Source organism: Notolepis coatsorum (genome assembly GCF_963971535.1).
Source record: "Notolepis coatsorum genome assembly, chromosome: 9".
Lineage (NCBI taxonomy): Eukaryota > Metazoa > Chordata > Actinopteri > Aulopiformes > Paralepididae > Notolepis > Notolepis coatsorum.
Genome location: NC_140173.1, coordinates 11,960,217 through 11,987,390, shown reverse-complemented (window position 1 = coordinate 11,987,390; position 27,174 = coordinate 11,960,217). Strand labels below are relative to the sequence as shown.

Here is a 27,174-nt window from a genome sequence, read left to right as displayed (position 1 = left end):
TGGTCAATGTTACTGCTACTACTATCGCTACTAAATGGTAAATGGTGCATTTATATAGCGTTTTTTATTCCAAAGCGCTTCACAATTTTGTTCACACATTCTCACACCGACGGCGGAGGCGACCATGCAAGGTGCCAACCTGCTCATCAGGAGCAATTAGGAGTTAAGTGTTTTGCTCAAGGACACATCGACACGCTGCCGGGAGGAGCGGGAATCAAACAAAGAACCTTGTGATTACCAGACAACCGCTCTACTGTCCCAGGGGGGGCGCAGAGGCATGACAGGGGGGGCCTTGAGAGTAAAAAAAAAATTAAAAAAGAAAATTAAAAAAATTATTACAGAAAATTATCACTAAAGTGCTATCTGTTGCAGCTGCACTGTTCTCCATGAAAATACCATATTTGGATAAGTTTGACCATTTCTCAAAATCTGAAAATCATTATTTAATAAAACACAGAAAAGGATCACCAAGTTACTCTCGATAAAAAAAAACTTTACAGACAACATTGAGACAAAGCTTCCTGACACATCTCCATCCAAACTCTTGGAAGAACTCATTGAAATCTCATCTGATACCACCTGGAGAGCTAGTTTCAGAGTGTGGTGCTGAGTACCAAGTATCTCATGATGCAGCAGTTAAGGGGTTGATATCATTCAGCACCACATATCTGTGTGAAGCTGGCTTTTCATCCATGACAGCTCTGAAAACAAAATATAGGGCCAAGTTGAGCCTTGAGGATGACATGCGTGTTGCCTTGTCAACAGGGGTGCAGTGCTGGGCATACGCGGTCAAACGACGTTTGGGCTTCGTCACTGAGGCCGAAGTGCGCGCATCCTATTATTATGCAAAGTCTAGGTGATAAGTGCCAAATGACTCGTCGGGCCGTATACCCCGGCCGCCGGCACTTATCACCTAGACTTTGCATAATAATAGGATACCGACAACCAAATACAAGCCCTGTAGGTGGGGGGGGGGGTTGCTTGATCTCCCGACTGGAAGGATATCATCTGTTCTGTGCGCAACCGAGGGAACATGTATGCGCGTGCACGCGCGCGCGTGCACGGGCGTTTGGCCTTCGCCCATATTACGACTGCACCCCTGCTTGTCAAAGACTGACAGCAATAAAGACTGTTTGCTTATTTCCTATGTTCGCTTTGTAAATTCCCAGTCACTGAGTGAAGATCTGCTGTTTTGCAAATATGTCAAAAACAGAGCGACAGCTGATGAGCTCTTCAAAATTATTGACAGTTACCTGACAGATCCTTACTTTTGCCTCGTCTTGTTGTCTTATTGTCATGATTGTATATGCTGTGTGATTTTATAAGCCTTTCGAGTTTAAATAAACGTTTGAAATTAAAATAGAAGTTCAAACATTTGGGGTAATGTTACATCAACATACCTTCTACATGAAAAAAATATGGGATGTGATTGAAGGACTTTCATTGTACTGAAGCTAAGATTTTTAATGCATCTTGACAATAGCCCCCCCCCCCTCCATTGTGTCCTGGTAAATGTGCTGTCCTGATCAAACTTGACTTTCAATGGGACAGGAGGATTAACATCGAAGACAGCCTTGATCTTCCACACACACACGCACACACAGCGCGCACACACACGCACAGCGCACACACACGCACGCACACACACACACACGCACACACACACACACACGCGATCAAACAGAGGCTTAAGGCAACATCACTTCCCAAAGGTAACCTGTTTGAATATGCATGCATGCCTTTGTGTTTGTTTGTCTGTTTATGTCTGCTTGTGTGACAATAATGCATCTTTATATCGGTCTGCATAATGCATGTGCATGCATACACACACCTGTTTTTTTCTGTATGTAAGTGTGTGTGTGTGTGTGTGTGTGTGTGTGTGTGTGTGTGTGTGTGTGTGTGTGTGTGTGTGTGTGTGTGTGTGTGTGTGTGTGTGTGTGTGTGCGCGCGCGCGTGTGTGTGTGTGTGTGTGTGTGTGTGTGTGTGTGTGTGTGTGTGTGTGTGTGTGCGTGCGTGCGTGCGTGCGTGCGTGCGTGTGTGTGTGTGTGAAGGGCATTTGGGAAACTTTGCCCAATTAAAAATAAAAGATAAAAATATGTAAACTTATTTTTGGGTGAAATACACACAGTAAGGCAATACTAGGTCTTGTGACATGATTCAATTAAAATATCCACATTTTGAATTGAATTGAATTAAATTCAATACACAGTTGAGTTCACTCATCCATCACATGTACAAGTAATTGCCAGCGTCCATTTAATGGGAATTTGATAGAATTCCAACCCTCTGCCTGCACAGTACCTACTACACAATGTGTAGACCCACTCCAACACAATGTACAAAGTCAACACATTTAATTAAAGTTCAACTCATTACTAAATTGTTCCACTCCAACACAATGTACAAAGTCAACACATTTAATTAAAGTTCAACTCATTACTAAATTGTTGATTAGAAGGGTTTGCAATTATGTCTGCTTATGATCTGGTAAAAGGCTTATGTTTCTATCTGCACATGACCTGGTAAACACAGCCTGTGCAAATAACCCCTATATTTCAATTTTATTCCCGGTAATTCCCATATATTCCCTTTAATTCCCATGGAAAGCTTCCAGCTTTGTTTCCAGCCTGAGTCTTCCTGAGTCTTTCTGTGTGTGTGTGTGTGTGTGTGTGTGCATTGCGATCAATGTGTGTGTGCATGTTTTATCTGTGGGTGTGATTGTTTGCAAGTCTATGTGTGTGTGCGTGCATGTGTGTGACAGCTGGTCCAGCATGTCTAGGCTTGTATCACAGTAGTCTAATCCTGGTCTCACTACCAGATGCTAACCAATACTCCCTACTCATTACCAAGAGATCTCTCTCTCTCGTTGGCGTTTCTTGCCTGGGCACGCTACTACTTCCAAATCAAATGTATATAATAGGTATTATGTTTCATCATGAATGCATGAAAGGGGGGGGGGGGTAGTTTTTTGATACTTTGATCGCCAGTAACTGCATTCGTTTTGAACACCACACACGCTGATCAGCTGGATCGATATGAAATCATTGTAGGATCAAGGTGGAATTGACGTCAGATAGTCCTTACCTTTGATCGGGGTTATTCCAAAAAGAATATTCCAATACGCGATTTCCAGTATCGATGTCCATCTGGTCCCAGACATAATTTGGCACAGTTTATGGATTGAGTGTGCTAGATGCGTTTCGAAGTGGTCGGATCAAGTGATTTACTCGGCTCCGTCTAAATTCAGCGCCCGGAGGGATTTAAGTGTAACACCCGGTGTGAAAAAAGGTGTCAAAGGGTGGGCGATACTGCCACCTAGCAGGATGCGGCCGGTGTGTACTTTAGAGCAGATACAGGTTCTCTCTTCTTTCTGTGTCTCTCTCTCCTCTGGAGACATCCCACCTCCTCCTCCTTCCTCCTCCTCTGTTCTTCTCTCCGTTATTATATCATATTCCTCTCTGTTCTTATATCATCTTTCTCTCTGTTCTTATATCATCTTCTTCTCTGTTCTTATATCATCTTTCTCTCTGTTCTTATATCATCTTCTTCTCTGTTATTATATCATCTTCCTCTCTGTTATTATATCATCTTCCTCTCTGTTCTTATATCACCTTCCTCTCTGTTCTTATATCATCTTCCTCTCTGTTATTATATCATCTTCCTCTCTGTTATTATTATCATCTTCCTCTCTGTTCTTATATCATCTTTCTCTCTGTTCTTATATCATCTTCTTCTCTGTTCTTATATCATCTTTCTCTCTGTTCTTATATCATCTTCTTCTCTGTTCTTATATCATCTTCTTCTCTGTTATTATTAGGGATGGGTACCTTTCACATTTGAACCGATACGGTACCGGTACCTGTGAATCGATACCGGTACCCAACGGTACCTTTTTTCTGTACTTTAGTCTCAAGAAATTTAATTTACCTACCTCAGTCGTAAAAAAAAAATTCAAACTTCAAATAACTACAATTTCGACAGTTTTTGGCTTGCGATTGCTCCGACTGCTTTGTTGTTGAATCAAATCAAATCCTAGGTAAGTGTTGTGAAGGGCCAGATTAAACTGAGAATCTACCTTTATTGTTTGATATACTTTGTATATTATTTATATATATACACAGAATATCCCTTTACCTGCGTTCAAACCAGAGTAATATTCGCTCTCCTATTGGACAGCGCCCCCAGGCGCCAGCGCGCAGGCCTCCAACGGCAAGTTCAAAGACAACTGCAGGCATGTCAGAACATGCCCGGAGTCAGCGTAGTGATACCAGACAAGGACTGAGGTTGGGACTAGATATTCACTTAAGTATAAATACAGCGCAAGGTGCGCACACCGTGCTTAGTCGCTTAGTTCAATTCAGTTACGTTCAGTACCTTACCCACCTTCACCACGAGTCAACGTGCAGTGAAGTGAGCAACCTTGCGTCTAACAGAGCATTGAGAACCGCGTGCGAATAGAATGGTAAAAGTGTCAGAGTTTAATGAAGTAACGTTGAGTTCGACTTAATCTAATGTGAAGTAAATAGTCGTTCATTTATTGTATATCGTGCGGCCACAGTTCTTTCGTGTGTAACATTACCCAGCGGTTCGTCGTGTCTTTAGCTAGTGTACTTAACCAGGCTGTGTGGCCTAAATACGTCGCCCACACCCGAGGAGTCCTAGGCGGAGAACCGTTGGACATGTACACAGGAGAATCGGCGTCGGCGATTGCAGAACCATTCCTGGTTGGATTATATTGATTTGGAACGTGGTATCCGGAGAAGAGCATCGTTGATTTCCACTATCGTTTGGGATTCAACCTCGTGAGGATTACAACTCGGGCCTGCCTCGTGGACGGGGCTGGCTAGCTGTCATCAATGCTGTCGAGCATCTGGATTACAATTATTACTTTGCTGCTGATCAAGGGAGTTTACAAGGACCGACTCCTGTACCTGGAGTCTCTTTATTCCTCATTGAATCAGACGGAGTACCCGAACATTCCTCTACCCTCCAGGCCTTACACCCCGGAGGGAACCCATTGTCTCAGTCGGTACCAGTGTTGCCCTATATAGCTGCTACTATACGACAGGTGGTGTCAACTTAGACCCATCGTAGGATTCCTGCTATTCTTAGTGACTCATGCTCTTGACTGACTTTACGTATATTCTTCGCCATACAAGCGCGACCCTAATTCTCATTCTGTAACCTAACGTTGCCTAATAATAATAAATTACCCTCAAATACTATTTCTTTGTCAATGCCGTGTTCTTGTGGGTGTTCACCATCTATATTTGATGTACTGTCTGGCCAGTAATTAAAGTACATAACTAGCAGTGGTTTAATCTATCACAATCTTTAATACAGTCAGGGTTTTGTAACCCCTCAGTTACAGTAAGCATATATTGTGCGTGTGAACGTTGACATGAAAATAAAAAAAATAAAAATTTGGTATCTCACTTGAATCGATACTCGGATACCGGCGTGTTTCGGTTCGGTACCTCAAAAGTACAGAATTCGGTACCCATCCCTAGTTATTATATCATCTTTCTCTCTGTTATTATATCATCTTTCTCTCTGTTCTTATATCATCTTTCTCTCTGTTCTTATATCATCTTCCTCTCTGTTCTTATATCATCTTTCTCTGTTCTTATATCATCTTTCTCTCTGTTCTTATATCATCTTTCTCTCTGTTCTTATATCATCTTCCTCTCTGTTCTTATATCATCTTCCTCTCTGTTCTTATATCATCTTCCTCTCTGTTATTATATCATCTTCCTGTGTGTGTGTGTGTGTGTGTGTGTGTGTGTGTGTGTGTGTGTGTGTGTGTGTGTGTGTGTGTGTGTGTGTGTCTCACCTCTGACAGGGTGGAGGAGTAGTGGTTGCAGTTCTTGTGCATGAGGTGGTAGGCGTTGCCCTTGTACTCCTTCCCCATCTCCTCCACGATCCTCTCCACGTCCTCCTCCGTGAAGTCTGTGCTGCCCAGCACTATGGCCTCTCTGGGGGGACAGAAACAGAGACAGAGAGACAGAGAGACAGAGAGACAGCTTTAAAGTCTGTGCTGCCCAGCACTATGGCCTCTCTGGGGGACAGACACAGAGAGACAGAGAGACAGAGAGACAGAGAGACAGAGACACAGAGAGACAGACAGAGACACAGAGACACAGAGACACAGAGACAGAGACACAGAGACACAGAGACACAGAGACACAGAGAGACAGAGACACAGAGAGACAGACAGAGACACAGAGACACAGAGACAGAGAGACAGAGACACAGAGAGAGAGAGAGACAGAGACACAGAGAGACAGAGAGAGAGACACAGAGACAGAGAGACAGAGAGAGAGAGACACAGAGAGACAGAGAGACAGAGACACAGAGACACAGAGAGACAGAGACACAGAGAGACAGAGACACAGAGAGACAGAGAGACAGAGAGACAGAGACACAGAGAGACAGAGACACAGAGACAGAGACACAGAGACACAGAGAGAGAGAGACACAGAGAGACAGAGAGACAGAGAGAGACAGAGAGACAGAGACACAGAGACAGAGAGACAGAGACACAGAGAGACAGAGAGAGAGAGACACAGAGAGACAGAGACACAGAGAGACAGGGAGACAGAGACACAGAGAGACAGAGACACAGAGACACAGACAGAGACACAGAGACACAGATAGCCCTTTCACACCGCCAGGGCTCAGGTTCAAGCTCCAGCTCCGTTCTGGAGCCTCTGAACCTTGGTGCTCTCTGGCGAACCAGCCCGCGTTTACACCCATTTAAGCAGAACCAACATTCCACCGTCTCCGTCATCAACGGGGGCGTTACTCAGGCGGGGGTAAAAATAATGCGTGGAGAAAGGCTTAGCGAGCCTCAACGCGCGAGCGCACACACAAAAGCACACACACACACTGTATACGTTTGAAATGAATCATTCCAGCAAAGTAGGCTTCTATTATTCGAATGACTTGTTTTAATGGGTATCATAGTAGTAAGTCAGAATAACACCCTGGATCACCGAACAAATGCGTTCACTTAAGAGGGAATGTCATGGAGTGGAGCGAGTTTGGAGAAAGACCAAGCTCACTGTCCACCTACACAGTCTTTAAAGCAATCTACGGTTGCCTACAACAAAGCCATGCATTTGGCAAGACAGACGTATTTCTCAGGCATTATTAATGAGAATAAGACAAATGCCAGAGTTTTATTTTCCACCATTGAACATCTTTTAAATCCCCCCCAGTCCTACAAGCAGTCGCTCGCTGCCACTAAAGATAAGTGTAATGAGTTTGCATCCTTTTTTGATAATAAAATTCTTAACATTCGCGCTAGTATTATGAGTGATGCTCCTAGCACAAACTCTCAAACTACAAATGCCGCTAGTGGTGCTATATGCAACAGGATAAATCGCTCCAGGGTAAGTCTAACATCGTTCTGTGCAATTGATGAAGAGGAACTCCGCAAAACCATATCGCAAATGTCATCATCCTCCTGTTCTTTGGATGCCATTCCCACCCCCTTCCTCAAAGAGGTTTTAGACAGTGTGATTGGAGATATCCTTAAAATTGTAAACAGCTCTCTCAAATCAGGCGTCTTTCCAGACTCACTAAAAATGGCTGTAGTTAGGCCCTTAGAAACACAACCTTGATCCCTCTGTGTTGAGTAATTATAGACCTATCTCTAATCTCCCTTTTCTGGGCAAGGTCTTAGAAAAGAAATTCTTTTATCAACTGGATGCGTTTTTACAGAAAAATAGGGTCCATAACAAATTCCAATCTGGTTTCCGGAGGGGCCATAGCACTGAGACAGCACTTGTAAAGGTAATTAACGACCTTAGGGTGTCTGCGGACAATAAAGAGTTATCCGTTCTCCTACTCCTAGATTTAACGGCTGCGTTTGACACAATTGACCACACAATTCTAATGCACCGTCTCGAGTACTGGATAGGTCTGTCTGGCACGGCCTTGTCCTGGTTTTATTCCTACTTAACAGGTAGAAGCTACTCTGTCAATCTAGCTAATTATGATTCCGACAAACACACCATCTGTTCTGGTATCCCGCAGGGATCCATTCTTGGCCCTTTATTGTTCTCCCTGTATATACTGCCGCTGGGTGGACTTATTACCAATCATAGAGTTAACTTCCATTTATATGCTGATGATACCCAGCTTTACCTCTCCGTAGCTCCAGACGAGCCCTGTGCTCTAGACCCGCTGTTGACCTGTTTGTCCGGCATAAAAGGCTGGATGAGTGAGAATTTTCTCAAGCTAAATGAGGATAAGACAGAAGTTCTCATAGTGGGGTCTAGTGAGCAGAGAGAACTGATAAAAAGTAGACTGGGTAACCCGAATGTAGAAAATAACACTGCAGTAAAGAACCTGGGGGTTATTATTGATTCTGAATAGAATTTTAATACACACATTAATCATGTCACGAAGATTGCCTTCTTTCATCTTAGAAATATTGCACGAATTAGAGCCTATGTGTCCCTGGATGATGCAAAAACGCTAATCCACGCTTTTGTTTTCTCTCGGCTTGATTATTGAAATGCACTTTATTCTGGCCTTCCAAAGAAAACAACTGACAGATTACAACTTGTCCAAAATTCGGCAGCCAGAATTTTAACTAGAACTAAGATGAGGGAACATATTACTCCAGTTTTAGCTTCACTGCATTGGCTCCCGGTTGTCTTTAGGATTGATTACAAAATTCTCTTGCTTGTTTTTAAAGCTCTTAATGGTCTGGCACCGTCCTATCTCTGCGACTGCTTACATAGATATGTTCCAAACCGCCTCTAGTGCGGACCTGCTTGAAGTGCCTACAATGAAACATAAAAAAAAATATGGCGAAGCAGCTTTTTGTTTCTATGGGCCGACGGCGTGGAATAATCTCCCACTACATATAAAACAGGCAGCCTCTGTGGACAGAGCTTTAAAGCACAGCTCAAGACCTATTTTTATACTCTTGCTTTTAGCTGATTTTAAAATCCCAATTTTAAAATGTTTTAATTAGTTTCTGTGACTTTGACATGCTGCGCGGTCGGGTTTCCCAAGCCAGCACTGTCACTCACCTACATAGAAACAACCCCTCAGAACGTACAGAAGGGCTCTCATATCTGTACTCTCTGTCCCTGACATGCTGCACGGTCAGTCTCATCGGGCCAGCAGTGTCACTCACCTACAGGGAGGCAACTCCTCAAAACTGACTGTTCTATTGTATTCACAAAATATGCTTAATTCATATATGCGTCGCCCCCTGTCTCCCTGTCTTTGGCTGTCTCGGAGTGATGACCAGAGTGTGGAACGTCCCAGGAGGACGCACCCCTGTGCCTCAACTAGAGCCGCTATCAGTTCTATCTTTAATCTTATCAAATGTTCAGTTGTTATCACTATCAGCTCTATATTTAATTTTTTCAAAATGTTCAGTTGCTATCGCATGCACTCGTCTGTGTTTCACTACACACATGGGTGCATGCTTACCAACTGTTCGCCTCTTTTTAATGCAACATGCAACACTACTATCACCAACATCTAAGAAGGGAGATCACCCCTTGAACGGCCCTTCTAAGGTTTCTCTCCTCCACACTGCCTGTGGTGCATTTTTTTCCTATTGTTAGGTTTTAGTGAGTTTTTCCTTACCTTCGCGTGGGGTACGTCTGGGAGTGTTGCATGCATGCATGCATTTATTATTTATTTTGAGTTTATGGACCTTATGGTATTCTTGTTTTTTCTTGACTTACTGTGTTTTTTTCTTCTTGACTTGTTTAAAGAAGACGTGTCTCTGTTAAGCACTTTGAGTTGCACTCCGTGTATGAAAGGTGCTATATAAATGAAGATTATTATTATTATTATTACTGTAGAACATGACATATTAGCATGGCATCTGATTTATTAATGCCAATACTGGACGACAAGCGCAATTGGCACAAGTGTAAACAATGGATTAGTCAGTAACAGTTCACGTCGGACCGTTTAGCTCAACGGGTTAGTAAACGGGCATGTAAATCTTGTCGTCCCAGGTTCAAATCTCTCTTTTATTTTTTTTGTAACGTTAATTCATTTATCCACTCTGGTTGGATGGTGTATTGTGCTGTATAATGACAATACATTTGAATTGGATCTTGTCTTGAGATCGCTACCTGTTGAGTGGATCAGCATGGTGCAAACCGTGCAATGCCTACCTCCGAAGCTGTTTTATATAGGGCACATAATCATTTCGCCACTGTCGTGTTCATATGGTTGTGATCCACTCAACAGGTAGCGATTTCAAAATGAGATTCGATTCAAATGTATTGTCATTATACAGCACAATACACCATCCAACCAGAGTGGATAAATGAATGAACGTTACAAAAAAAAATGCAACCGAGAGATTTGAACCTGGGACGACAGGATTCACATGCAGGCGCACTAACCCGTTGAGCTAAACGGTCCGACGTGAACTGTTACTGACTAATCCAGAGGAACGGTCCTGGATCAAAACCAATAGGCTTCTTCCTCTGGATGTATGTCTATATATGGATATATACACGGGCGCCTGAGCAATGGAGCAAACGGAGCAGGTGCATCCCCACAATTGAACTTGGGGGAGCAAACGTGTGCTTTTCACCCCCACTTTTTGATCATATGAAAAATATGATATGTCCCTCCCCAATATATCACTGTAAACATAACTACGTAATTTCAATCAAATTAATAATATGCAATGCCACTTAACCCATTCTTTGCCAGGCATTGTACCCTTCTTATACCATCCTCTGCCAGCTCTAATTGTCTATGGAGATGTTCACCTACTTTGCAGGGCTATAACTTTTTAAATTGTATTGCTAAATTGACATTACTATGGCCCATTCAACATCAATTATCTATCGTTCAGTATGTGGGAACGTTATACTTTTTCATTCACACATTCATACAAAAATACGGTCTAGAGTATGAATATGTTTTTATCGTTTTCTGCAGTATTTCATAGAACGTGAGTTATAGCCATTCATGCATATAGATCATCAAATGCAGTTAGATAGCGATTGACAAATTTCAATTGTACAAGGTCCTAAACGTCATGACTCATCATCTGCTGGTGACCGGAGGGGGGGGGGGGGGGGTCGTTTATAATGCAATGACCGACGTTAAATGATTCATGTCGTATGGGTGATATATAGATCATAGCAGTTTGTATGGATAATAATAATCAAAAACGCTGAAACTCACCGCAGCTTCCTCGTAGCGATGGGGGATGATACTGGAGCTAAAAGATCGCTATTATGGGATGTTGATCTATGCGCTCCATTTCCAGGTTGTATAATACTATATACGTCCAAATAATGTTGTTTATAGAGTTATGGCAACGGATCGATTATCCAGTGTGTCCAGATGGAGTCCCGCAAGCGATAGCGAGTGTCGGACGGAATAGGGGCGACACCAAGCAATTCGGGCACACTTCCGGTTTGGCAACTCGCCGATCGGCCACCAGGTGGCGGTATTGAAGCGCTGGAGAGTTGAGTGGAGATCTACAGCACCAGTCATGACTCCGTGGGTGAAATGTGAATACCATGACGAAAATTTGAAATATTGATCTCGATGACGGCGTAATCCGTCATTGGCAGATTAAGCATGGCGAGGAATGACGTCTTAATCCGTCAATGGCGGAGAATGGGTTAATAGCAAGTTGATCAACTGCCTCCCACGGCCCCTCCCTCCCCCAGCAGTCAGTGGCGCCTGCTGCAGGTAGGCTGAGTGTAAATATCACAGGCCACCGAGTCTGTCATTGGTGGCAGACTTTTCCAGTAAGTTGTTCAAACAAAGGATATGTTAGACATGTTTTTACTTCTACCACTCAATACAATACATTTATAATCATCACCTTCTCTTCATTTTCGCTGCATTGAATTACAAATCACTCTTTATGTTAGCTAGCTGTTAGCTGACGTTTGCTAGCTAGCTAGTAACATCAACCAGTGTTTGACTAGCTAAGCTAGCTACCTGGTAGATCGAAGGCCATTAGAGTTTGAGTTTTTTTAGGATCCCCATTAGCTGTTGCATGACAACAACTAGTCTTCCTGGGGTCCACACAAAACATAAAACATTACATTCAACAAGACTTTTACAGAACAGCATTGACGTTCATATTTTCCATCAAATACCACTTATTTTTCTTTTTTTTTAAACTTTATTTTTTAGCGTTTATCGCTTTTCTGGTCAAGCATGACCGACAGAAACAGGTTGAATGGGATGTAGAGTAGGGGAAGACACTCTGAGAAAATACGGCGGGTCCGGGAATCGAACTCGTGTACCCCAGATCCGTGACGAGCACGGTTGTCCCCGACGCAGAAATAGCGCCGAGATACGCGGTGAGCTACGGGAGCTCCCCAAATACCACTTATTTTCTGATTTTCATTTCATTGGAAAGAAAATAATGATAATAAAATAAGAATAAAGTACTTATATCTGCATTTACAGATGCCAGCCTTCAATTCTCTTAAGGTACAATACCCGAAATGAAAATAAAAGAAGAATGAATTATAGAATGATAGAAGATAATATGATAGAAGCCCATCTCCTGTAAATAACCTGCACACTGTGTGTGTGTGTGTGTGTGTGTGTGTGTGTGTGTGTGTGTGTGTGTGTGTGTGTGTGTGTGTGTGTGTGTGTGTGTGTGTGTGTGTGTGTGTGTGTGTGTGTGTGTGTGTGTATCCAGCCAACCAGGTAGAACATCGCAAAAAAAATAAAGAATACAGACATCAGAGCATTTTTCAGTACACCAAATCGCAAAGTAAGAACCCTAGTAGCCTAATATCTCAAAGACTTAAAGGGCGGGATCCACAAAGAATGGATTGCACGGTGTTAATTGCACCCTTACTTACAATTCATTATGAATTGAAAATGGGGGACCCTGATGTAAACAAGTCTTTCTCTGGTCTGCATCCCCTTAACAATTGTGTGTATTGAGCCGTACTGTATTGTACCCATTCTGCAATCTGTTAATAAAGTTATTAATCAATCAATAACAGATTGCAGAATGGGTATACAGTACGGCTCAATACACACAACATTTTCACCTGTGCCTAGGGCTGTGACAATTATTATATATTTGCCTCATGATAATTGTCATACAATAAAATGGCAATATATGGTATAATTATCTTTTTTCCCTTTCTAAAACTTTATTTTTTAGCGTTTATCGCTTTTCTGGTCAAGCATGACCGACAGAAACAGGTTGAAATGGGATGTAGAGCAGGGGAAGACATTCTGAGAAAATACGGCGGGTCCGGGAGTCGAACTCGTGTCCCCCAGATCCGTGACGAGCATGGTTTTCCCCGACGCAGAAATAGCGCCGAGATATGCGGTGAGCTACGGGAGCTCCCCCTTTTTTCCCTTTCTTATTAAAAACTTGGCCTATTTGAAAGGAGATTGATTTAATAAAAATAAAAGAGCGAAAAATCAATATACAGTATATATATATATATATATATATATATTAATATATTATTATTATTATAGTAATTGGCTATCATACTGCAATGTAAACTGAGCTTTATAGTGAAAAGAGCAGCTTTATTGGTCAAGATTGAAGGCTCTATATTGCAGGAAATTGCACGTACAGGTGTTCATTAAATTTAAAAACATCTGCCAGACCCCCTCCAAACCACCCCTTGCCTGTCACTTAATAATCTTGCACCCCCACTTTCAACTATAACTAGGCGGCCATGGATATATATATGCTGTAAATATAAATATATAAAGGTATAAACGTACCAATCTTTGCTTACTACTGGCACTTTTCCAGATGCATTTAAAACGGCTGTAGTAAAACCACTACTAAAGAAAACAAACTTAGATGTAAACGAACTAAAAAGCTATAGGCCAATATCGAACCTTCCATTTATCAGCAAGATATTAGAAAAGATAGTCTCAGTACAAATAAACTCCTTTCTCAAAGATAATAACATCATGGAGGAATTACAATCAGGTTTCAGAACAAATCACAGCACTGAAACTGCCCTTACTAAAATAGTTAGCGACCTCAGGCTAAACTCCGATGCTGGCAAAGTCTCAATTCTTGTCCTATTGGACCTTAGTGCAGCGTTCGATACGATTGACCATAATATCTTGATCAGTCGTCTTGAAAGACTGGTTGGCTTTTCCGATCATGTACTAAATTGGCTCATAACATACATTAAGGGGAGAAGGTTCTATGTTAAGCTTGAAGACAATGTATCCGAGGAACATGACAGCAGCTTTGGAGTTGCACAAGGAAGCTGCCTTGGTCCATTACTCTTCTCACTATATATGCTGCCCCTCGGGGACATCATTCGAGACCACAATGTATGCTTCCATAGTTATGCTGATGATACACAACTATATATCTCCGCAGAACCAAATAACACTACAGCCATACAGTCCATTACAAATTGTCTGTTAGCAATAAACAAGTGGATGAACAATAACTTCCTAAAATTAAACGAAAGCAAGACCGAAATCCTATTGATCGGCCCAAAAGCGAAAAGGGAAGTGCTGTGTGAAAACCTGGGGAGTCTGTCATCCTATGTAAAGACTGAGGTTACAAGCCTAGGTGTCATCTTGGACTCAGACCTGACCTTTAAGTCTCATATAAATAAGGCCATGAAAACGTCATTCTTCCACCTAAGAAACATAGCGAAAGTAAGACCTTTCGTAAATAAAAAGGATGCAGAGACACTTATTCATGCTTTTGTATCAAGTCGGCTTGACTATTGTAATGCACTGTTCACTGGTCTTCCCAAAGCAACCATTGGGAAGCTTCAGCTTATCCAAAACTCTGCAGCTCGATTACTAACTCATACAAGGAGAAGAGAACATATCACTCCAGTCCTAGCCACTCTGCACTGGCTTCCAATAACTCATAGAATTGATTTTAAGGTCCTTTTCCTAACATATAAAGCTCTTAATGAGCAAGGCCCAAAATACATAGCAAATTCCCTAGTTAGTTATCTGCCCTCAAGAACGCTACGGTCATCCACTACAGGTTTACTAGACACGCCCAGAAACCAAAAGAGGATAGGAAGTATGGCATTTGCCAACTATGCCCCAAAACTATGGAACACACTACCAACACACATCAGAAACGCCAGCTCCATACAAATTTTTAAATGAAAATTAAAAACATACCTATACAGTCTAGCTTACAAATAGTTATGGCTTGGAAAAACCTGATGGATCCATGAGGCTAGGATAAGCCTTGTGGACCCAACTTTTTAGATGAAGGAACGGGTACATACGCACACAATACACGACCACTGATGGATCCGTAAGGCTTGGAAAAGTCTTGTGGACCCAACTCTTTAGATGAGGGAACGGGTACATACGCACACAATACGCGGCCACTGATGGGTCCATGGGGCTTGGATAAGTCCTGTGGACCCAACTCTGGCCACTGACCACATGAGGGAACGGGTACATACGCACACAATACACGGCCACTGATGGATCCATGGGACTTGGAAAAGTCCTGTGGACCCAACTCTGACCACTGATAAAAACGTAACTACACTAGCGTTATAAGAGCTAAACATTGCTACCTACCGTACAAGTGCATTGGTTTAGTGCACTTCCGGTTGCTACTGAGCGGACATGTTTGTGCGGACCTGTTCTCCCAAACTGGTAAGCAAATGACTGTTTTCATTTTTACGTTATTTTCATTTTTACGTTATTATTATTATTATTATTATTATTATTATTATTATTATTATTATTATTATTATTATTATTATTATTATTATTATTATTATTATTTTATTTATTTTTTAAACATTGATCTTAACTGATCACTGTGACTTTATTGCTTTTATCGTTATATATGCCTATATTTGTGTACAGCACTTTGAGCTACATGACATGTATGAAAGGTGCTTTATAAATACTTACTTACTTACTTACTTACTTACTATGCAGTGTGAATTAATGAGTGAATTTAATTTTCGTGTCATGTCCGACAAGTCGACGACCCATCCCAAACACCAAAAACAATAATTTAATATAACATTCACTTCCCAAGGTTGGTAAGCTACACCATGCACACCATCAGAGGCCAAAATAAATATATCACATATATGTTTGATACACATTTGAAAGAGAGAAAAAATACAAATACAGTGCATGGAAATGTGAAACTGTCTCGACGACTCTCCACCCGTTCTCTGCGTCTCTCATCTGCTCCCTCTCAGTTTAACTGCTGATACGGCTGCTGCTATTAGCAGAACGTTTAAGGCTAAATCTTTTTTTATTTACTGAGTCAAACCAAACTGTGTAGTATATATAATGTATAATATCCAGATCAATAAAGGAATATCTTATCTTATAATTTCTAACGCATAAAGAATCGAAAATCGAAATCGAACCACAGCCTCAAAAATCTAAATTCGCACAGAAAAAACGTACTGTGTGGAATGATGTGATACTCTTGGACCATCCTTATTCAGGGTCCAGTGGTTTGCTTGTGCGTGTGCGTGTGTGTGTGTGTGTGTGTGTGTGTGTGTGTGTGTGTGTGTGTGCGTGTGTGTGTGGCAGAGCCACAGGGCAGATCAACTAGAGCAGAAGTAATACACAGCAGCACAGGAGCTCTGTTGGATGCGCACACACACACACACACACACACACACACACACACACACACACACACACACAGACGACACAAACACACAGAATGAGCATTTACTAGGTTGACTGTTGGCAGGGTGCGAACCATGGGGGAGCTGGGTCCGCTATAGCTCCCCTAGATCAGACATCAGCTCCCCTGAAAACATGATTTGTGAATTTTTGGGGGGTCTCTAAAATACTGACAATAAATGCTATTTTTGCCATACATTTCTAATTTTTCTGTAATTTTCTGTATCGTCGTCATCGTGTATAATAATAAAATTAGGCTATTTTGATGTATGATTAATGATTTGCGCACTAATTCACCGTAATAGACAATAGCATACATCTATGGGGTTGCGGCACTGCAGATATACCCTACTCGTAATATGCATGCAACATGCATGATATTCTTGCGTTTACCATTCGGAGCGTGGCGGCGCTGCACTGCAGTCTGCAGGCACAAATCAAACTTCACCCGCCGTTTAAAATAAATAAATACAGGTATCCAGGATAATGTCGAAAGTTAAACGGAATATCAAAGAAGTAAGCCTCCTAACCAATTTTGATTTTACAAAGAAGGCGAAGCAGCCTGCTCCGGGACTTCTGTCACATGCAGATTTTGAGAATTGGGCAGATCTTCACCATCAGGTGGGTGGCGATAATGTTGCATTTTTTTGCCTACTATAATAATGTTACTCTATGTGTTTGGTCGTGGACTTGTTGTTCGGTATTGGTTCATCCGTGTGTTTATGTGTAAATAGGACTGTTGTGTGTGCATTTTAGTGTTGGATCAGAGGGGTTCATCTGAGCATGTGTATTTAGACACCTGTGTGGTGTGGACTATGTGTGGTTCTGTAATACTCATACCTATAGCCTATGGCCTGTGTCGACCGGGGACGTTTTATGAGTCGTCAGCTCCTTTCTGTCATTCATTTCTATGCTACAGGCACGACAGGCGCGCTCCTTTTCCCAGCGCCTCGCCTCGGCGGCAGCGTTTGGGACATAAAGTTGAAACTAGTTCAACTTTTGGAGAGGAGCGCGCTCATCAAGGTAACTCTTTTCGACCGACTAATCAACATCGAGGAAGTGGCGGAGCCGCGGCAGTCGCAAGACTCAGGAAAACGCTCTGAGCTTTTTTTTTGTTTTGCCAACAACATGAACATGGGGAGACGTGCTACAGTAGGCGCTGGCGCAGTCCTTCATAGAGCGCATGAGAGGAGGTCTTTCTGTTCCCCGTCACTCTGCTCAGCAGGCCGGTCTCTCTCGCTCTCTCTCTCTCCCCCTCTCTCTCCCCCTCTCTCTCCCCCTCTCTCTCCCCCTCTCTCTCTCTCCCTCTCTCTCTCTCCCTCTCTCCCTCTCCCCCTCTCCCTCTCCCCCTCTCTCTCCCTCTCCCCCTCTCTCTCTCCCTCCCTCTGAAGTCATTGACTGACTGACTGAATAACTTCCAAGCTGAAGTCATTGACTGACTGAGGGCCTCAACCAAACGAATGGCTTGATCATGGACTAGCTAACCAACTTTATTGTCCGATTGACAGGATGATTGACTATTTCGCTGCCACGTTGGACAATGGAACAAACGATTAATTCAACACAAGGATCTGAAACGAGTCGGATACTCACTTGAATTTAAAGGTCTCCCCGAGTTCCGTGGCGTCGCCTGGTGTAATCTCAAAGATCCCTGAGAATGGGTACGGGTGTCCTCCATAGGCAAACTCTAAACACACACACATACAGACACACAGCAAAAATGACATCAGTACAGTATATTGGAAAAGACCGTTTTTCAAAGTCGCAGCACTCAGTCTTTGTGATGGTGTTCTGGTATCAGCCGGTATCAGTCTTTGTGATGGTGTTCTGGTATCAGCCTGTATCAGTCTTTGTGATGGTGTTCTGGTATCAGCCTGTATCAGTCTTTGTGATGGTGTTCTGGTATCAGCCTGTATCAGTCTTTGTGATGGTGTTCTGGTATCAGCCTGTATCAGTCTTTGTGATGGTGTTCTGGTATCAGCCGGTATCAGTTTTTGTGATGGTGTTCTGGTATCAGCCGGTATCAGTCTTTGTGATGGTGTTCTGGTATCAGCCGGTATCAGTCTTTGTGATGGTGTTCTGGTATCAGCCGGTATCAGTCTTTGTGATGGTGTTCTGGTATCAGCCGGTATCAGTCTTTGTGATGGTGTTCTGGTATCAGCCGGTATCAGCTATTCTCAGGAATGTCACCAGGATAACAGAACGATACAGGAGACAAACAGCAGGGACACAGGAATATCTGTGGTGTCTTGAAAGAGTCTCAATTAATGGTCGAACAAAGCTAGCTTACCTGGAAAGGGACCATATAGGGCTCCAAATTTATATTGATATACTGATATTTTGAAGGGGGAAAAAATACTGTGATATTTTACATCCAAAGGTTAGCAATATTTTGTCAGGAAGTGAAGACCTAGCTGTCATCAACCAGCTAAGCTAGCTAGCTTATAAAGCTAACATTAGTAAACTAGCTTATAAAGCTAACATTACATTACTAGCTTATATAGCTAACACTAGTCAACTAGCTTATAAAGCTAACATTAGTAAACTAGCTTATATAGCTAACATTAGTAAACTAGCTTATAAAGCTAACATTAGTAAACTAGCTTATATAGCTAACATTAGTAAACTAGCTTATATAGCTAACATTAGTAAATTAGCTTATAAGATGACATTAGTAAACTAGTTCAGCGATTTTGGACTCATTTGTTATTATTAAATTGTTGTATTTTAATCAATACTAAAAGAAAATCATTATATCAGTATTATATGGGCCATCGACCACCCTGCTCTCTAAATATCGGTATCGGCCATTGAAAAACTCATATCGGTCGATCACTTATGATTTCACAAATAAAACTGGAAATTCACTTCTCTGATACCGATTTATTCCCCAATATAGGAATACGTTATGATCAGTTATAGTGTTGAAGTAAGTTGTCCTTGCAGGTTGGTAGCAAGCAACCCAACAAACAATCACAGACTCTCAGTTTATGAAACCCCAAAACAACAACAAGTTTATGAAACCCCAAAACAACAACAAGTTCTCAGTGTCTGAGACTAAGGAGAATGAGAAGTGCTATGTTGAGAACGCATTCATGAACTGAGAACAGCTTTAGGACAATGATTAATTTTGCCAAATGCTGGGTTCTCCATTTCCACTATTATCCACCTGAACAACAACAACAAGGAAGATATGTGAAATGTTGATGTTTTTAATAAGTGATATCACAGTAGTGGTCTGAAAGCAGTCCTGACGGCTCTGTCATGGTGTGGGGTATATACACAGCTGCATCCAGCCCTCTATTGGACAGCTCTGAGGGGAAAGAAAGTCTCCAAATACACATCCATTGTGCGTCAGTGTGTTCAAAGTGATGTCGGAGCGCAGGTCTTTATTTGGACCTTGAGTTAGTGTAGCAGAGAAGTGAGTGTAGCAGAGAAGTGAGAGACGGCAAGGAGGAAATGAAAAGGAGAAACCAGACAACTGCTGCTAGATTTTTTTCCAGTGGCTATTTCTGCGTAATTTTCTCCACACGACATGAAAAGAGTGAGCGGCGGCAGAACTCTGGCTGCTAAAGCCAGACGTTAGAGAATATCTGTGGCTACTTAACCTTTTCACTGCCACACGACAGCCGGTTAACCCTTTCACTGTGACAATACAGAAGGTTAACCCTTTACTATCACACAACCGACGGCGATGCTCCATCATTAGCATCATTAGCTCCGCGGATGCGGAGCTAAATGATGCTAATAGAATAGAAATACTTTGATGGAGCACACGTCGGTTGTGTGATAGTAAAGGGTTAACCTTCTGTCGTGTGGCAGTGAAAGGGTTAATGTGACATACAGGTAGACAGTACTGTTGCATCTAGACATTTATGACATACCAGATCTACAAATATACAGTACTGTTTATGAGTACAAAAAATAGTCTAAAAAGAGAGTATATACATTTGAGGGGGAAGAAACTGTACATTGGAGGAGGTTGGGTAGGTGTGGTGGGGGGGGGGGGGGGGGTAGGTGGGGGTGGGGGGGGGGGGGTGGGATGGGGTGGTAACTGTACATTGGAGGTGGTTGGGTGGGGGGGATTGTTGATTGGGACAGAGATGGGGGCGGAGTCTAGAGATATTACGGAGGTGAAAGAAGGCAGACCGGGTGGTGTTTTTGATGTGTGGTGCAAAGGAGAGGGAGCCGTCCTGAATGACACCGAGGCTTTTAACTTGGGGGGAGAAGGGTACAGGGAAGCCGTCGACGGTGATGTTGGGAACTGGGGTGTTGTGTGATTTGGTGAGGGTGGATTTGGAGCCGATGAGTAGGGCCTCAGTTTTGCTGCCATTTAACTTCAGGAAGTTTCTGCTCATCCAGCTCCTGATGTCCTCAGGGCAGGTGGTGAGGGAGGTGGGGGAAGGGCAGTGGAGGGTGTGGAGGAGATGTAGACCTGTGTGTCGTCTGCATAGCAGTGGAAGTGGACCCCATGGTGACGGAGGATTGTGCCCAGGGGAAGGAGATAGATGGTGAACAGGAGGAGGGGAAAAAGACGCGATATCTCCCTTCCTAGAAAATTTGCAGGGATTTTTGGGAAACTCTTTAGCCTGGGATTGCACAGGAACGGATGTATGTAGAAATAAACGGTTGTTCCCTGTTGGGAGTATAAATATAAGCATTTCAAAAGCAACAAAAGCTAAATTTATTAAAAAAAGAAAAAAATTATATTTTCAGATTGAACCTTTTTCCCCGTGGTATCGAAAATGGTATCGAATATCGATACTTTTCAAGGTATCGTATCGAAGTTCGAAATTCCAGTATTGTGACAACACTAGTACAGTACGTACCGAACCGTGGTCTTTGTGTACCGTTACACCCCTAGTCATCAGGAGCTACCACTGTCTGGTAAATGTTGGTCTCTTTTAGGGAAACATGTGAACATGGAAACATGTCATCACAAACATGTGAACAGTTTAGATGTAGCTCAATTCCTAATAGGCTAGAAGATTATGTTAACCCTTTCACTGCCACACGACAGCCGGTTAACCCTTTCACTGTGACAATACAGAAGGTTAGCCCTTTACTATCACACAACCGACGGCGATGCTCCATCATTAGCATCATTAGCTCCGCGGATGCTAATGATGGAGCATCGCCGTCGGTTGTGTGATAGTAAAGGGTAAACCTTCTGTCGTGTGGCAGTGAAAGGGTTAAACGTCATTACCCCCCCCCACCCCCAAGGAACTACAGAACACAACAACAACAACAAGAGAAACACAAGTTTCAAGGCTGGAGGGAACACGGAGTACAGAGAGCAGCCGTTAACAGGTGAGCGACGGGACGGCTATTTAAAAAAGGGAAGGAGAGATGACAGCTACACCTCGGCCGATCCTGTGTGTGATTGACAGGCCTGCGTGTCGGCCAGCGGGCGGGAGCCTTTGATCTCTCTCTCTCTCCCTCCCCCCCTCCCCCTCTCCCTCTCCCTCTCTCTCTTTCTCTCCCTCTTTCTCTCCCTCTCTCTCCCTCCCTCTCTCTCCCTCCCCCTCCCTCTCTCCCTCTCTCTCCCTCTCTCCCTCCCTCCCTCCCTCTCCCTCTCTCCCTCCCTCCCCCTCTCCCTCTCCCTCTCCCTCTCTCTCTCCCTCTTTCTCTCCCTCTCTCTCCCTCTCTCTCCCTCCCTCTCTCTCCCTCCCCCTCCCTCTCTCCCTCTCTCCCTCTCTCCCTCCCTCCCTCCCTCTCCCTCTCTCTCTCCCTCCCTCTCTCCCTCCCTCTATCTCTCTCTCTCTCTCCCTCCCTCTCTCCCTCTCCCTCTCTCTCCCTCCCTCTCCCTCCCTCTCCCTCCCTCTCCCTCTCTCTCCCTCCCTCCCTCTCCCTCTCTCTCCCTCCCTCCCTCCCTCCCTCTCCCTCCCTCTCCCTCCCTCTCTCTCTCCCTCTCTCCCTCTGGTTATTCCGCTGCCGCCAGCTTGTAAAGCATTTTAACGAGGCCTAAATGTTCTCCTACAGATAAATATATCTAGGCTATTTTTCTTTTCCGTTTCCAAAACAACTACATCTTTAACGATAAGTATCACAATGCCGCCATGCCTAGCGTGCCGTTTCTCTGTTTCCTTGACAATGTTATTGTGTCAGCCAGGTGGCTTATCAAACCTGCTAACTGGTGTGTGTGTGTGTGTGTGTGTGTGTGTGCGTGTGCGTGTGCGTGTGAGTGTGTGTGTGTGTGTGTGTGTGTGTGTGTGATAACGTTAGCTTTTTAGTTAAAGAGACACTCCGACATTTTGGGAAATCTTGGGAAATCACTTACTGTATTTGCCATCTCCCCCAGAGTCAGAGAAGATTGGCATCAGATTAATATCAGATATGTCCTGTTAATTCCCAATTATTCCCGTTAATTCCCATGGAAGGTTAGGATATTCCTGAAATTCTGCAACCCCAAACAAAATACATATCTGCTTGATAAACAGGATACACGCACATTGGGTAGCTGGTGTGAGCGGTGTGCCTGTCAGAACAGGGACCTGCACTGGCTCCCCATTGCTGCACGAATCCGCTTCAAGGCCCTCGACCTGGCATACCGTGCGGCAAAGGGAACCGCTCCCGCCTACCTCCGGTCAATGGTCTCTAACTACACACCCTCAAGACCCCTACGCTCTGCATCTTCTGGCCGCCTCAGATCTACTCCTATCCAAGCTCCGGGAGGGTCATCAAAGAGAAGTCGCCTATTCTCAGTCCTTGCCCCACAATGGTGGAATGAACTACCCATCCCAGTTAGGACAGCAGCCGAATCACGTCCAATCTTTCGCCGTCGACTAAAGACTCACTTGATCTGATTTTTTGTATTTTTTTTTATCTAACCCTAACTAACCTTACTGTCATGCACTTGTCCTAATAAACTAACCTACACTGTAGCACTCAACACTTTGATGAACATTGTTACTCAGCTGATAGAGTTGTGCCCTTCCTGATGACTTGTCGTACAGAACTTGTAAGTCGCTTTGGATAAAAGCGTTTTTCAGCTAAATGACTAAATGTAAATGTAAATGTAAATAACATGCTTTTTTTTTTTTTGGATCTTTTCCCCCTCCTTTTTCCTCAGATTTTCTCCCATCCCAATGTTAGTCGTTATGCCAATTCCCAATCCCCTTCCTGGTCGCTGCGCACTCTACCCTCTACCGTCGGTCTGGGAGAGTGGAGGCTATCATGTGCTTCCTCCGACACACGTCTAGCCAATCAACCGCTTCTTTTCACCTGGCAGCGCGGACTCTCACTGAGAGGGTGTAACGTGTGGAAGGATCACACTATCCCACTCAGGTCCTATCCGCGCTGAGCAGGCGCCCCGACCGAACTGTAGGAGTCGCTGTTTACAACGACCCGGACCCACCCCGCCAGCTTACCAGCGGCCCTCAGGCTCCACAACACCAGTCCTTCATACCAGCGGCCAGCAGGCTCCACAACAGTGGGCAGGGACTGTTGCCAGCAGGCTCCACAACAGTGGGCAGGGACTGTTGCCAGCAGGCTCCACAACAGTGGGCAGGGACTGTTGCCATCAGGCTCCACAACAGCGGGCAGGGACTGCTGCCAGCAGGCTCCACAACAGTGGGCAGGGACTGCTGCCATCAGGCTCCACAACAGTGGGCAGGGACTGTTGCCATCAGGCTCCACAACAGTGGGCAGGGACTGCTGCCATCAGGCTCCACAACAGTGGGCAGGGACTGCTGCCATCAGGCTCCACAACAGTGGGCAGGGACCAGGACCATCAGGCTCCACAACAGTGGGCAGGGACTGTTGCCATCAGGCTCCACAACAGCGGGCAGGGACTGCTGCCATCAGGCTCCACAACAGTGGGCAGGGACTGCTGCCATCAGGCTCCACAACAGTGGGCAGGGACTGCTGCCATCAGGCTCCACAACAGTGGGCAGGGACCAGGACCATCAGGCTCCACAACAGTGGGCAGGGACTGCTGCCATCAGGCTCCACAACAGTGGGCAGGGACCAGGACAATCAGGCTCCACAACAGTGGGCAGGGACTGTTGCCATCAGGCTCCACAACAGCGGGCAGGGACTGCTGGCATCAGGCTCCACAACAGTGGGCAGGGACTGCTGGCATCAGGCTCCACAACAGTGGGCAGGGACTGCTGGCATCAGGCTCCACAACAGTGGGCAGGGACTGCTGCCATCAGGCTCCACAACAGTGGGCAGGGACCAGGACCATCAGGCTCCACAACAGTGGGCAGGGACTGTTGCCATCAGGCTCCACAACAGCGGGCAGGGACTGCTGCCATCAGGCTCCACAACAGTGGGCAGGGACTGCTGCCATCAGGCTCCACAACAGTGGGCAGGGACTGCTGCCATCAGGCTCCACAACAGTGGGCAGGGACTGCTGCCATCAGGCTCCACAACAGTGGGCAGGGACCAGGACCATCAGGCTCCACAACAGTGGGCAGGGACTGCTGCCATCAGGCTCCACAACAGTGGGCAGGGACCAGGACCATCAGGCTCCACAACAGTGGGCAGGGACTGCTGCCATCAGGCTCCACAACAGTGGGCAGGGACTGCTGCCATCAGGCTCCACAACAGTGGGCAGGGACTGCTGCCATCAGGCTCCACAACAGTGGGCAGGGACTGCTGCCATCAGGCTCCACAACAGTGGGCAGGGACTGCTGGCAGACATCCAACTACCAGGACCCTAGCAGCTGACTCCCACCTAAAAGGACTTACCTTATGCACACCACACCTTATGTGAATACTGTACTGTATACTTCATCAATGCATATATTTAGCATTTTTTATTTATTTATTATATATTAGATTAGATTTAGACTATTGGATTATTAGATCATATATTGCATATATTTAGCATTTCCGTTTTTTTAGATTATATATTAGATTAGATTTAGATTGGATTATATATTGTAACTATATTTATTGTAGGGCAAATATAACTGAGAGGGCCTACGTACCCTCGTCTCGCACCTTGTTTCCCATATATGCACATGTCCAGAGTTAATTATATTTAACTGTTTATTCTATTTTTACTTCTCCACTGTACTAGAATTCCAAAATAGAATAAAGCGTTAAACTTTATTCAAACTCCCCCCCCCCCCCCAAAGTTTTTATGATAAAAACAAAAAAAACGTTTAAACCAAAAAAAAAGAAAACAGTCGTCTCCATTCCATCTGAATGGGAGCTGTGTGTCTGACTGTCCGTACAATTTATACAACTGAGAACCCTGAGGCTCACAGTGACCTTACCTCTGCCATAGACCTCAATCCCTGAGTGGTAGACTCCAATTCCCAGATTGGTGGTAAACTCATTGATCCAGTACTAGAGAGAGAGAGAGAGAGAGAGAGAGAGAGAGAGAGAGAGAGAGAGAGAGAGAGAGAGAGAGAGAGAGAGAGAGAGAGATGTTAAACAACCTATAGAATATCACAATAAACACACTTTATACACACACATTAACACTAATATTATATTTCCCTGAATCTCAGCCATCCAAACGCACAAACTGTTTGAGCTCATGCCGCCTGGCAGCCGGTACCGCAGTCTCAGGTCCACATCCAACAGAACACTGAACAGCTGCTACAGTCTCAGGTCCAACAGAACACTGAACAGCTACTACAGTCTCAGGTCCAACAGAACACTGAACAGCTACTACAGTCTCAGGTCCAACAGAACACTGAACAGCTACTACAGTCTCAGGTCCAACAGAACACTGAACAGCTACTACAGTCTCAGGTCCAACAGAACACTGAACAGCTACTACAGTCTCAGGTCCAACAGAACACTGAACAGCTACTACAGTCTCAGGTCCAACAGAACACTGAACAGCTACTACAGTCTCAGGTCCAACAGAACACTGAACAGCTACTACAGTCTCAGGTCCAACAGAACACTGAACAGCTACTACAGTCTCAGGTCCAACAGAACACTGAACAGCTACTACAGTCTCAGGTCCAACAGAACACTGAACAGCAGCTACTACAGTCTCAGGTCCAACAGAACACTGAACAGCTACTACAGTCTCAGGTCCAACAGAACACTGAACAGCTACTACAGTCTCAAGTCCAACAGAACACTGAACAGCTACTACAGTCTCAGGTCCAACAGAACACTGAGCAGCTACTACAGTCTCAGGTCCAACAGAACACTGAACAGCAGCTACTACAGTCTCAGGTCCAACAGAACACTGAACAGCAGCTACTACAGTCTCAGGTCCAACAGAACACTGAACAGCTACTACAGTCTCAGGTCCAACAGAACACTGAACAGCTACTACAGTCTCAGGTCCAACAGAACACTGAACAGCTACTACAGTCTCAGGTCCAACAGAACACTGAACAGCTACTACAGTCTCAGGTCCAACAGAACACTGAACAGATACTACAGTCTCAGGTCCAACAGAACACTGAACAGCTACTACAGTCTCAGGTCCAACAGAACACTGAACAGCTACTACAGTCTCAGGTCCAACAGAACACTGAACAGCTACTACAGTCTCAGGTCCAACAGAACACTGAACAGCTACTACAGTCTCAGGTCCAACAGAACACTGAACAGCAGCTACTACAGTCTCAGGTC

General features: G+C 44.2%; 1 protein-coding gene across 1 annotated transcript in view; it reads right to left on the bottom strand.

The window, feature by feature from the left end:
* The window catches only part of desi2 (desumoylating isopeptidase 2), a gene marked incomplete at its 3' end in the record, with an annotated part of 75,944 nt that overhangs the window by 3,268 nt on the left and 45,502 nt on the right, over window positions 1-27,174 (bottom strand). The window contains exons 2-4 of the mRNA XM_084321001.1: window positions 25,848-25,920; window positions 18,214-18,307; window positions 5,834-5,975 (exon numbers count right to left, since the gene is read on the bottom strand). Coding sequence (XP_084177127.1) covers window positions 5,834-5,975; window positions 18,214-18,307; window positions 25,848-25,920 — 309 coding nt within the window. The remainder of the gene's footprint in view (window positions 1-5,833; window positions 5,976-18,213; window positions 18,308-25,847; window positions 25,921-27,174) is intronic.